Here is a 12162-nt window from a genome sequence, read left to right as displayed (position 1 = left end):
AATATACGAATCTCAAAAAATAAATTAAAAACACCAATGAAATTTATACTATGATCATTATCTACTTAAACCGTTTATATATATATATATATATAAAATCATCTTCTTATTACACAAATAACAATAATAAAATATACACATTCACATTACTCAAAGTCTAGTCTAATTAATTAAGTTTAAACTAAGAAGGAGATCATTCCCAAAGCAATGGCACCAACTACACTAATGATATTGTCATTCAATGTAGCAGCACTTCCAGAAGATGACGATCCTGACGAATTACCTGAAGTTGCAGTTGATCTAGAATCTTGAACAAATCCACCAACACCAGCACTTGGGTTATATGTGTTTGTTGTTGTCTTTTTGCTTCCACTGTCTGTGGTACCTTGGTTTGCAGCAGCAGTGTTTTGTGCTGGGACATTAGCAGTTTTTCTAGTGGTTGAAGCAGTTGACACACTAGTAATGGTTGTTGAACCACTGGTCTTAACAATGGTGGTCTCGTTGGAATCATCCTGATCATTATCATCATTTTGTGGATCAAAACCAGTAGCATCATCACTACCCAACCAAGTTTTCTTATTTGTTAAATAAATATCCGTATCATCACCTTTAGTATCATTATAAAGGAAAGCATGATAATCGTCACTATTAGTGGAGTTACCACTTAACAAAATATGGTCAGGAAGATCATAAGTTTCGACATAAACATCTTTAACTTGGGCGTAAAAGTAACCGTATTCTTGGATATCTTCAGAATCCCAATCGACTAAACCACCAGCCCATTCAATAGTACCAACACCATTTGATTTATCACCACCTGGCCATAAAGAAATTTGGATTCTTGAAGGTGTTTGTGGGAAGTTGTATCTTTGCAAAGTTTCATTCCAAGTGTCACTTTTTTCTAAAGTACGGACTTTTTCACCATCAACATACCAATCGATTTTATCTTCTTGCCAGTCCATTTCATAAAGGTGATAATATTCAAAAGTGTTATTAACAGTAGAGTTTTCCGAGTTGGAATAATTCAAAATACCTTGTGCGTAGTAATTGGATTGTGGATTAACCAAGTCATAACCAACAAATTCATAATCAATTTCATCTTGGACATCGGAGAATAAAATAAAGGCTGTGACAACACCACCAGTACGAGAAGTCTTCAAAGTAGCACCTACTTTACCGTACCAAAGGTATTTAGTTGAAGAAAGAACGGTACCAGTAGACTGATTTGGCATTTGAAGTAATAAGGAGTCATCATAATAATCAACCCAACCTGTGTAAACCCAATCAGCCTCGGAAGAGTTACCCAAATAAAGACTTTGTAATTCGACTTCAGAAACCTTCTTTTTTGAATCAAAACTTTCAGAGAATGAACTCATTCTTGGCATAGGCATACATGATGATAAGTTGAATGAGTATCTAATATCACAACCACCTAAACAGTAGGCACCAGTACCACAAACCCCAAATTGAGAACAACATGGAGCATCTTCTGGACAACTAGAAGTTGAATTACAAGTGATGGAACTAGCTAACGATACACTAATTAGCGTGAGGAATATAATAAATAAGGATCTCATAATTTATAAGATTTTTGAACAAAGAAAAGATGGATATAGCGAATGGAGATGATAAAGTTATTGAAAGATCTAAATTTCGTCTATGGATTTTATTAATCTAGCAAATATTAAAAAAATATAGCGAAAGGATGAATAAATAAACAATAATAAAAAAAAAACAAGAAAGGGAATCTAAAAAAAAGAAAAGATCTTATTGAAGGAAAACAAATGGGATTTGTTGTTGATGAAGGAATACAATATTTATAATGATATAAAGAAAGAAAATAAAAAGAGAAAAAGAGGATTAAGATTTTTAAAAATGAAATCAGCCTTGGTTAAAAATTTTCTTTCTTCTTCTTCTTCTTCTTCTTCTTCAAGTTTTTGTTTTATTTTATTTTAGTTTTTGTCACATCAACATGCATGGAGATACAGCGGGTTAAAATTGTACAAACTGATCCACACACACCACAGGTTGTTGTCGATCTGGGTCGAGGTAAACTCGTCGAATCAAGCTGAGTCCGTTTCGGTTCGTTTCAATGCTTACTGTCGTCATGTCCCGCCTCAATAGTTGTCTTTTTATATTCGACATTGCTTTCAATAAATTTTCCGTGGTATTCGTATTGGCAGTACTGGTGGCAGTGGTGGTGGTTCTCGTCTTTTTTTCATTACTCCTGTCGCGGTTCGCCTGCGCCCTTAACGGTGGGACGTAATTTTCTATCATTTTAACCCAAATGGGAATAAATCAAAACACCGACAATTAAAGCACAAACGAATAAGTTCCACCATAGACTAAAGAAAGAAGAATGGAATATTTGCATCATCAACTGCTCATTGATGGTTTGAACCGGCCCCCCATTAAATGATCATATGAAACACATAACATGGTTCAGTTACTTCACTTCGAAGGATGATTCCGTTCCCGTCTTGTTCGTTTGGTTAGCCCACGCAAGACAAGACGAAGCAAAATTTTTTATTATTGGAAAAGGAGAGAGAGAGAGATCAACATGCACCAATGGTCTATTTTTAGTAACCCCTTTTATTTTATTAAGCCATAAATAAAGTAGAAAATCTCATGGTGTATAATAATAAAACAAAAACAAAATTCTCCAACTTATGATATCACAATTTAATCATAATACCCATAGATTAATAATTAGATCATTTCTCTATCAGAATGATTTGCAATATCTGTATTTTCTTTCTTTTTTTTGACACTTTTCATTAATGTTTCATTTTTCCTTAAAAAATTGACAGGATTTTGTTTATCAATCTACGAGTTGATGATGAGGAATTAATTCCCCCCTTTTTTTTGCTTACAACTCGAATAATTACATTTTATATAGATGATGATTTGTAATCTTCTTGTATGATAATTGCTTTTACAATGTGTTTTGAAATTCCACGTAAAAAAAAGAAATCAAAATATCGTCAAGTGCACGACCAGTTGCCAATTTCTTTTTTTTATCGAAGTGCGTGTACATGAGACCAAAAGAATTTGTAACTTACTCCGCCGATTTTTAAATCGCGAGATTTTTTTTATTAGAAGTACCATGACCACCTGGTAGCTCTGAAAGGGGGAGCGGGCGGGAATAAGTTACGAAATTGACTATAGAGAACGATCATTCATGATTAACAAACAAACAAACAAATATACCATTTGCACCCAAATACTACAACTAATAAACAATACTAATTTTTTATATTTACTCTACTTATTGGAGAAAAAATTATACATATTAGGATTATAAGTAGATGGATTATCATAAATCAAATTACTCTCATTAGAAGGCTTATTCTGTTGTTGAGGCTGCCACGAAGAATTATTACCTTCTGGCTGTCTTTGTGGGATAATTGGTTGTTGTTGTTGTTGAGAAGAAGAATAATATCCAGAACTGGAATACGATTGTTTTGGTGGCAATTGTGGCGGTGGTCTATCATAGCCATGCTGTTGAGGAATACTACCTTGACTATATTGTTGTGGTGGTGGTGCTGGACGTTGTGGTTGATAATTCACATATTGTGGTTGACTATATCCTCCTGACATTTGTGGTTGTTGCTGTTGCTGTTGCTGTTGATATTGATATTGATATCCACTTGATGTACTACCACCAGTATAATTCGACAGCAAATTGTTACTATCAGTTCTATTCAACATTGGTTGTGGGAATTGTTCTCCAATACTCATATTTCTCATGCCTTTACTTAATTCATCAATGTTACTCTTGATATTCTTACAATGATTCAATAATCCGTTATAAAAAGTCTCACCTTTGGTTAATCCACTATGATACTTATTCCAATTATTATAAAATTCATTAATTCTAATCAGCTCTGTTGCAATTAATTGGCCCTTTGAATTCAGTGTACTTTGTAACTTTTTAATTTCTGGATTTGATGTTAATTTTCCCCATTGGGTTTTCAATTCTTCAAATATGGATTTCTCTTGATTGATTAATTTATCCAACTCTTCAGTAAATGGATTAAATTTCTTCAATTCTTGTGGGAAAATAACAGATTTGATTTCATTACTAGACTTCAATTTCATATTTAGCACCAAAATATCAGAAATATCATCACTATGAATTGCCGTCTTGAGTTTTTCAATTAATTTAGATTTTGCTGTCTTGATGGTATTCAAATCATTCAAAAGATCTTCAATGAGTTTGATTTGTTTATCTTGAGTATCATCCATATCTAAAAGACTCACTTCTGGTTCTTGACTAGTAACTTCAAATAAATTTTTAAATTCAGATGACGATGGACCTTTACCTAAAATTGCAAAATATCTTTCATCAATTAAAGAAAACAATTTGTTATCAGAAGTGGATGCATCATATAAAACCTTTTTCAATTGTACAGCATCGTCCTTGCGATTGTTTTGATCGAAATATGAAATCAATTGATAGATTTCCCGCTTGGAACTTTCAATTCTGGCTTTACGATCTTGGTCTTCTTGATATTTTGATGAGATTTCTTGAACTTTTTTAATAATATCTGGAGATACAACATCATTGTTCTGTCCTTTGAGACTTTCTTTAATGACCACTAAAGCTTTTGGTAATTTTAAATATTCCAAAGCTGACAGAGCTTCTTCGTTTGATACTTCAAAATGATCAATCTCATTACGCAAATATTGGGATTTTTCTTCTGAATAAAAACTTGACAATTCATGAATATTAACTGGAACAACATTAACCAAGAAATTATTATAATTCTTTTCATTTACATCATGAAAAGTTGTATTATCACTCAAGGAAATTACTTTAGTACTATCCATTGGTTTGATTTCTGGAAGTGTAACCAAACTTGGAACAATATCATGATAAATCAAATCATTGTCTTTGTTTAAATCAGTGAGTTTAATAGAAACTGCATCCTTCTGGTATTTCCAATTATCCAACAATTCATAAACATCACCACTTCCTTTGGACACTTGTTTTAATGTAGTACTATGAATATTACTCAATACATCTTTCGATTTGGTCAAATAAGCAATAGCATCACCATATTTTCTTCCTGCTTCTAATTGCAATCCATGGAAATACAATGCTAATGATTTGTAATATTGGTGCTTGAAATAAATTGTTGCAATCCAAGAAGAATCCAATTCTGCAACAACTGAATGAAGATCTTGATCTTCTCTATCCTCTGGTCTTTCCAAGAAATCATCCTCATAATTCTCTCCATCATCTTCAGCATCATCATCGTCGTCGCCATAGCTATAAGCTTGCTTTCTATCCTGATTAATCATATTATAACAATCTTCATATAATATGCTTGTAGATTTACAAAGTTTTGAAATCAAGGAATTCTTCAGTTGATTAGTATCACCAGTAATAACTTTCAAAGTGAAAATTTCTTGGGATTGAGCAATCATTAATTTCCCCAAAAATTTAATAGTTGATTGTGCTAAATCTTCACTTGGAGCATGTAAGAAATTCTCATTAATAAATTGAAATATTCCTGCTGCTTGTTGCAACATCATGACCAGTTCTTTAAATGAATTTTCCCCATCACTACTTTGCAGTTCATTATATTTATAATTAGCAATCTTGCTTAATAATGATCCAATATTATATAAAACATTCGCTTTTTCAAATGGCAATGCATTTTGTTTATGAACCAAACCCGAGAATGAATCATGCCATTCAAATTCCAATTTTTTGGATTTGTTGACATCATGGAATGGAACACGTAAATCTATCAATTCTAATTGACTATAATATGTATAATATAATCTCAATCCAGTACTATCAGCATTAACTCCTCTGATATCTTGACGTAATTTGTTAAAAGAATAAAGATCATCTTTGAATTGAGCTGTATTGCCATAGATCGAAAGTAAATAGTTATTGAGTGGCTTAACCCAATTGACCTCCTCTGTTTTCTTATTTGGAATAACAAGTAAATGTGTCTTCATCGATGGTTTCTATTGTGGCAGTTGATGGTTGGCTAATAGATTGGAATCAAAATTGTTCCCCGTAATTAATAGATTGTTCGCCATTGCTCCCATTTTTGTGTGGACAACAACAAAAACAGAGAAAAACTCGACAGTGGTGGTAATTGAGCACTGATACACGACTTGTAGTATAATTGATGTTGTTGCTAATATCTCATCTGGGGTAGTATAGTCTAATGGTGACAATAATCAGACTAGGTTTACAGATGTCCATCTAATTGATCTAACACCCCATCATGACATGTGTGCTGTTGATGTGGTGCTGGTGTTTCATGAGCATTGGCAGCAATATATTAACAGATCTAGCAACCAGAAATATTTCTCGCATTTTCAAACTCGATCCCGCACAGACAATACTGGATAATTCATTTGATACCAATAGCTATATACAATCATCAATTGAATAACGAATTTCAACAACCCATTCTTCATGAAATGTCCAATTACATGTCTACCTATGCTAAGGTAGTTGAGATATCAAATAACTTAGATAATCTAATTCCCATAGGAACTATAAATGTTTATAATCTTCCTTTTGAAACTTGTGATTTAGGAGGTGGATTGGAAGCACCAGATGGTTGGAAATGGTTAGATTTGAAATTATTACCACCAAATGATGGAAATTATCATCACATTATCACATTACTTGACTTTTTGCAATCTTATGGATTTTTCAAACTCACATATAGAATCATCAAATTCAATGAAGATCCAATGTTTCAAATATGCAAAATTAGATTATATTCAATTCCTAGTGATATTGAAGGTGCTAGATTTTTTAGAGATTGGAGACAAATGTTAAAAGCTAGTTTGAAAATAGATAAAAATTATATTATCAATCTAGATATTTTATTAAAATATGTGGATTTTTCATCTTCTGGTTGGAAATCAAACCTGAAAATGTCTATATCGGAGTTCTTGCATAATCATGATCTGATATTTATTATAGATGCACAAAAATTGGTGAAATTATCAATACCACCCATTGAGGAGTCCAAGTTTTATATTCAACGATGGTGTTCTGGAGGGTCTGTTGGTAGATATTCTATCAGTACAGAGAGTCTTGATAGATCATTCGGACAAAGAGTTAAAGATATCTATAATGAAATTCGATCTCCAAATTTATCAAAATACGTTCATGATGATATTGACATGAAAGAAGTTACCCAGATTTCATCAATTGAATTGAGATTATCGAAATTGGCAATGGATGCTACAAAGGATTCAGTTAAAATACCAGGGGTGAAATCATTAGTATACCCATATCAAGCAAGATCATTGGGAGTAATGTTAGAAAGAGAATCAACTGTACGGAGGAGTTTGGTACCAAATTTTATAAAGCTAAAATCACCTATCAGTATGACAGAATTCTATTTTGATCTATACACCAAGCAGATCTGTACAAAACCAAGTTTAGTTACATTACCAAAAGGTGGAATATTAGCAGAAAATATGGGTCTTGGGAAAACTTTGATTTGTTTAGGCTTAATATGTCTAACTAAATTTGAAATATCAAAAATTCCATTAGATTTGTTACTTTATCATGAAATTGAAATTCAAGACTCCGTGAAATCATTAACTAAACTTTGTCGCGAGAAAGTTGCCCAATCTTCAATACCATGGCAGTACTATAATCTACCTGAATCGTTGAAACAAGATCTTAAAGAGAATCCAGGATATTTTTGTATGCAACATGATATAGATGAATCTTTCAATTCTGCTGTACAACCAAGAAAGAGATCAAATAATAATAAGAATAGTGCAACACTCAGAAAGCTTTACATGTGTAGCACAAGTTTAGTTGTTGTTCCTGATAATTTATTTTCACAATGGAGTGATGAAATAGCCAAGCATGTTGACGAAGGTTATCTTAAAGTGCTATGCCTTGCAAATCATATTAAAAACAAGGACGATACAGATAATGTAACTTCTATTTACTTTTCAAATACTGTTCCTCAAGATATCCCCTTTTTAATAAGTTATGATGTAATATTATTTGCACAGTCTGCTTTATCGAGATCTATAAATGATAAACAATCTCCTATCCAGAATATATATTGGAAGAGATTGATAATAGATGAAGGGCATAGTATGCATTCAAAATCATCCAAAGCGGCACAAATGTGTCGGTTATTATTTGCAGAAAGACGGTGGGCAGTATCAGGAACACCAACGTCTGGATTGACTAAACTTTACATGGAAGAGGATAACAACATTGATATTCATCTAGTTGAGAATGAATTTAATGCTAAAACAGATTTGTCAAAACTAGGTACTATTGTTAGTAATTTCTTGAAAATGGAACCATATTATAGTAATCCTAAACTTTGGTCACAAGAAATCATATTACCGCTCAATAAATCTGTATATGGGTCGGAATTAACATTCAAAAATTTATTAAATTCGATAATGATTAGACATCAACCAAGAGATATTAATGTTAAACTTCCGAGATTTCATCACGAAAAAGTAGTACTACAACCTTCATTCCATGATGCTTTATCGATGAACTTATTTGCGTCTGTGTTGGCAGTCAATGCAGTCACATCGGAGAGAACGGGTGTGGATTATATGTTTCATCCATATAATAGACAGCAATTACGAAGACTATTGTCAAATGTTCAAAGAGCCACCTTCTACTGGACCGGATTTCAACAAGAAGATGTTCAAACATTAATTGATATTTGCGATAAAGCATTAGAAGATGACAAGTATAATGAGACAGATATAGAATTATTGAAAAAATCTAAAAAGGTTGCTCTTACGGCATTAAGAAATCCAAGATGGAAAATGTCACAAATGATTCATGAATTAAACTATTATGTTTCTAATTGTTCAATGTTTACATCTACATATGGAATAGGTACTATTGAATCAAAGGGCGTCGGGATATTTGGAGCACCACAATTATTATCCCTTAAAGAATTTTGGACCAAAAATGAACATTTGACATTTAATAGTGAAACTGAATTCCAAGATAAGTTGGAATTAAATTCAAAGGAATTTTGGGCTAGATATTGGCAAGATGAAGCAAGTAGAAATAAAGAGAAGTTTAGTAAGAAGAAAGTTATTGAAAACCAGGCAACAATTCTCGGAATGATGACAAAATCAGAACCTACAAGGGATGAACCCACAAATAGTGAGCCACTACAAACAATAGTTTCCCCGCCAAAGAAGAAACGTAAAGTAATGTTTGCAGATGCTACAATACCCGAAGAAGAAGAAGAAGAAGATCCATTTCCACATGAAAAAAATTCATTTCAGATGAATGTTGATTCGATAAAGCTTTTAGGAACTTCATCAATCAAATTAACCTACTTGGCAAACAATTTATATGAAAATCAAAAGAATAAGATTAAATCCATAGTATTTTTTGAATTTGAAGATAGTGCCTATTATCTTACTGAATTGTTAGAAATCATTGATGTTAAATATATCTTGTATGCAAACTTTATCAGTCCAATAGAAAGATCAAAAAATCTTAAAGATTTTTCTAATTATGATAATGAAAAAAATGGAGGTATTGTATTAATTATGAATATTGCCCATTCATCGCATGGATTAAATATAATTGCTGCGTCGTGTATATTTTTCATTAATCCAGTTAAGAAAGAATCAATTGAAGCACAAGCTATTAAAAGAGCCCATAGAATAGGTCAAGATAAAGAAGTAACAATTAAAACATTGACCTTAGATCATGTTGATGAGTTGAAAATATTTGGTACTGCTAATACTGATGATAATGAAGAAGTTAATGGGGATGATAAATTATTGGAATTCTTAGACTTGAAACTTGATGATGAAGGAAATGAATTTGCTTCATTTGCTGAACCAATTGTATTGTTTAATTAAAGTTAATGACAAGAGCTACCATGTCGTATAGAGAAATATGAAGAGTCAACAAAAATTGAAGAGCAAAGAAAGAAAGAAAAAAAAAAAATTGAGTTTGGAAATTATTATCACCAGGTTAGAACTCAAACCCCGAGGTTAGATATCAATTCAGCAATAACAGATGCAACCAGATTCAAATATAAATCATAATAACAAAGAAGAAGTCGAAGATGATGATGAGCCAGATGAATGGGATTCAAGAATATTGAAAACGGGATGTTATCAAGAGAATTTGAATTTACAATTATGTCACGCCGATAAAGGAGATTGGAGACAATGTTTGAAAGAAATGCAACTATTTAGAGAATGTTGGGAAAAGAATAAGAACAATGAAAGAACCCAAACTGTCAATAATGATGATAATGATAATGATGCTTGATCAATACTTGGTTATATTCAAACACCAGTGACAATTGGATTTGACGCGTTTGATTGAAAGACGAAAAAAAAAAAAAGAACAAAAAACTTTGTACATTTTTTTAATAAGACTGTAAATAGATAAACAAATGTATAAATGAATGAAAGAATGAATGATCATGAACAAACCAAGAGATATATATAATGAACTATACAAACTACGAAGTGATAATCAACATTCTTCAGATGACAACAATGATGAAGATGATTCAGAATCACAGATTGAAAACATTGAAGATGAATATTATTATTCTAATGATGAAGTAGAAAATCAATTACGAATAGATTTAGAAATATCAGAATTAATGAATAATTCAACAACTTTAAATCAATTTAATAAGAAATATAATGAATTAAAAGATGAAAGTTTACGTAAATTTTATCAAAGAAATCAAGAAATTTTCAATAAATATAGTCAAATTGATGATAGTAAAGAAAGTGATGAAATTGATATATTAACAGGTGAAATAATTACAAATAATGGACATTTAGATCGAATATCTGGTAATGATAATGATAATAATAAGAATATTTGGAGAGTTGATTATAATAGATATTTAAAAGAATCAGAACAAGAACTTGATGATGAAAAATCAATGAAGAAGATAGTTAAGAAATTGGATTTATTTAATGGGAAAGGAAGAAATATGGATGATGGTGATGATGATGATGAGGTGATGAAATTTTCACCAACTAAAGGGAAAGTACCTAGTGGATTGGAAACTGAAGAATCACCTATAAAGAAAAGAAAACTTAATACAATAATTCAACAATCAGTGTCAGACGATGACGAATCAGAAGATGATGATGTTGATGATGATACTGGAGATTATTATTATGAATCAATAATTGTTAATGATAGAGATAAGCCATTCAAATTACTGAAGAAGAAATTAGATTTAAATCTACCTAAATTATCATCAAATAATAAACCAATATTACTACCCAATAATTTACAAAATGATATATCATCATCAACTGAATCAATTGAAGAAATGCAACATCCATTACAAAATAACCAGATTGAATCATCTTCAGAAACTGAAGATTTCCCATCTTTGGAATCATCACCTTATCCAATACACCAGAAGAATTCATTTGATGAAGAATATCAAATCATTGAAGATCCATTGGCCTATCTCCTATATCCCAAAGAAGATGAACAAGATACGTTAAAGATATATCAATGTGCATTTAAAAAGTCATGTAAATATTGTACTGGGAATAAAAAACTATATGAAGATCATTTATTACATTCCCATTCTTTTCAACTATCTAAATTAGGATATCCCATATCAATTTCTACAACTACCACTTCAGAAGAATCAAATATTGATGGAATTGATTTTATAAATTTATTTAATGATTTTCCTAAAAAAATCAACTTACCCAAAGAATCTAAAATATTTTCATGTGATAATGAAATTGGAATAAATGGTTCAAGATGTCAAAAATATTATTTGAATGAAAAATTATTAAATGAACATAAATTAAAACTTGATGATTGTTCAATAAAGAAATTGGTTTTATTTTGTCCTATTTTAGGTTGTGGTTATATGACTGATTGTGGATATAATGATTGGAGAAATCATATGATTGAATCAAATCATGCCTCACTACCCTCATTTACATTAACAAATGTAAAGGATAAAGACGATGATGATAACGAGAGACTAAGAAGAAGAGGAAGGATTGTGGAAAATCGTACAAGACATGTTAATGTTGATGTACCAAAATTTACCAATCTTGAAAAGAAAATTGATTTGAAATTTATTGAATCAGGTAATGAACCTACAATTGATGAATTATTCAAATGATAAAAAATGTAATAATATTATA

At 31.3% G+C, this 12162-nt stretch overlaps 5 protein-coding genes across 5 annotated transcripts; 3 read left to right on the top strand and 2 right to left on the bottom strand. All coding sequences in view use genetic code 12, as the record gives it.

Annotated features, from left to right (window-relative positions):
* Positions 1-176: 176 nt before the first annotated feature.
* On the bottom strand, positions 177-1577 carry UTR2 (Utr2p; the record flags this gene model as incomplete). Its single annotated transcript, XM_002547797.1, has 1 exon — positions 177-1577. One exon carries the CDS (start codon positions 1575-1577, stop codon positions 177-179), a length of 1401 nt encoding a protein of 466 aa, XP_002547843.1.
* A 1687-nt stretch (positions 1578-3264) lies between these two features.
* Positions 3265-5976, bottom strand: BRO1 (Bro1p; the record flags this gene model as incomplete). Its single annotated transcript, XM_002547796.1, has 1 exon — positions 3265-5976. The coding sequence occupies one exon, from the start codon at positions 5974-5976 to the stop codon at positions 3265-3267; it is 2712 nt and encodes a 903-aa protein (XP_002547842.1).
* A 474-nt stretch (positions 5977-6450) lies between these two features.
* On the top strand, positions 6451-9867 carry CTRG_02138 (uncharacterized protein; the record flags this gene model as incomplete). The annotated part of the gene is made up of 1 exon (XM_002547795.1): positions 6451-9867. The coding sequence occupies one exon, from the start codon at positions 6451-6453 to the stop codon at positions 9865-9867; it is 3417 nt and encodes a 1138-aa protein (XP_002547841.1).
* Positions 9868-10027: 160 nt separating this feature from the next.
* CTRG_02137 (uncharacterized protein) lies at positions 10028-10285 on the top strand (the record flags this gene model as incomplete). The annotated part of the gene is made up of 1 exon (XM_002547794.1): positions 10028-10285. The coding sequence occupies one exon, from the start codon at positions 10028-10030 to the stop codon at positions 10283-10285; it is 258 nt and encodes an 85-aa protein (XP_002547840.1).
* Positions 10286-10436: 151 nt separating this feature from the next.
* CTRG_02136 (uncharacterized protein) lies at positions 10437-12140 on the top strand (the record flags this gene model as incomplete). Its single annotated transcript, XM_002547793.1, has 1 exon — positions 10437-12140. The coding sequence occupies one exon, from the start codon at positions 10437-10439 to the stop codon at positions 12138-12140; it is 1704 nt and encodes a 567-aa protein (XP_002547839.1).
* Positions 12141-12162: the final 22 nt, after the last annotated feature.

This window comes from Candida tropicalis (assembly GCF_000006335.3).
Source record: "Candida tropicalis MYA-3404 genomic scaffold supercont3.3, whole genome shotgun sequence".
NCBI classification, from domain to species: Eukaryota; Fungi; Ascomycota; class Pichiomycetes; order Serinales; family Debaryomycetaceae; genus Candida; species Candida tropicalis.
Note: the sequence above shows the minus strand (reverse complement) of the source record. Positions and strands in the feature narration are given on the sequence as shown.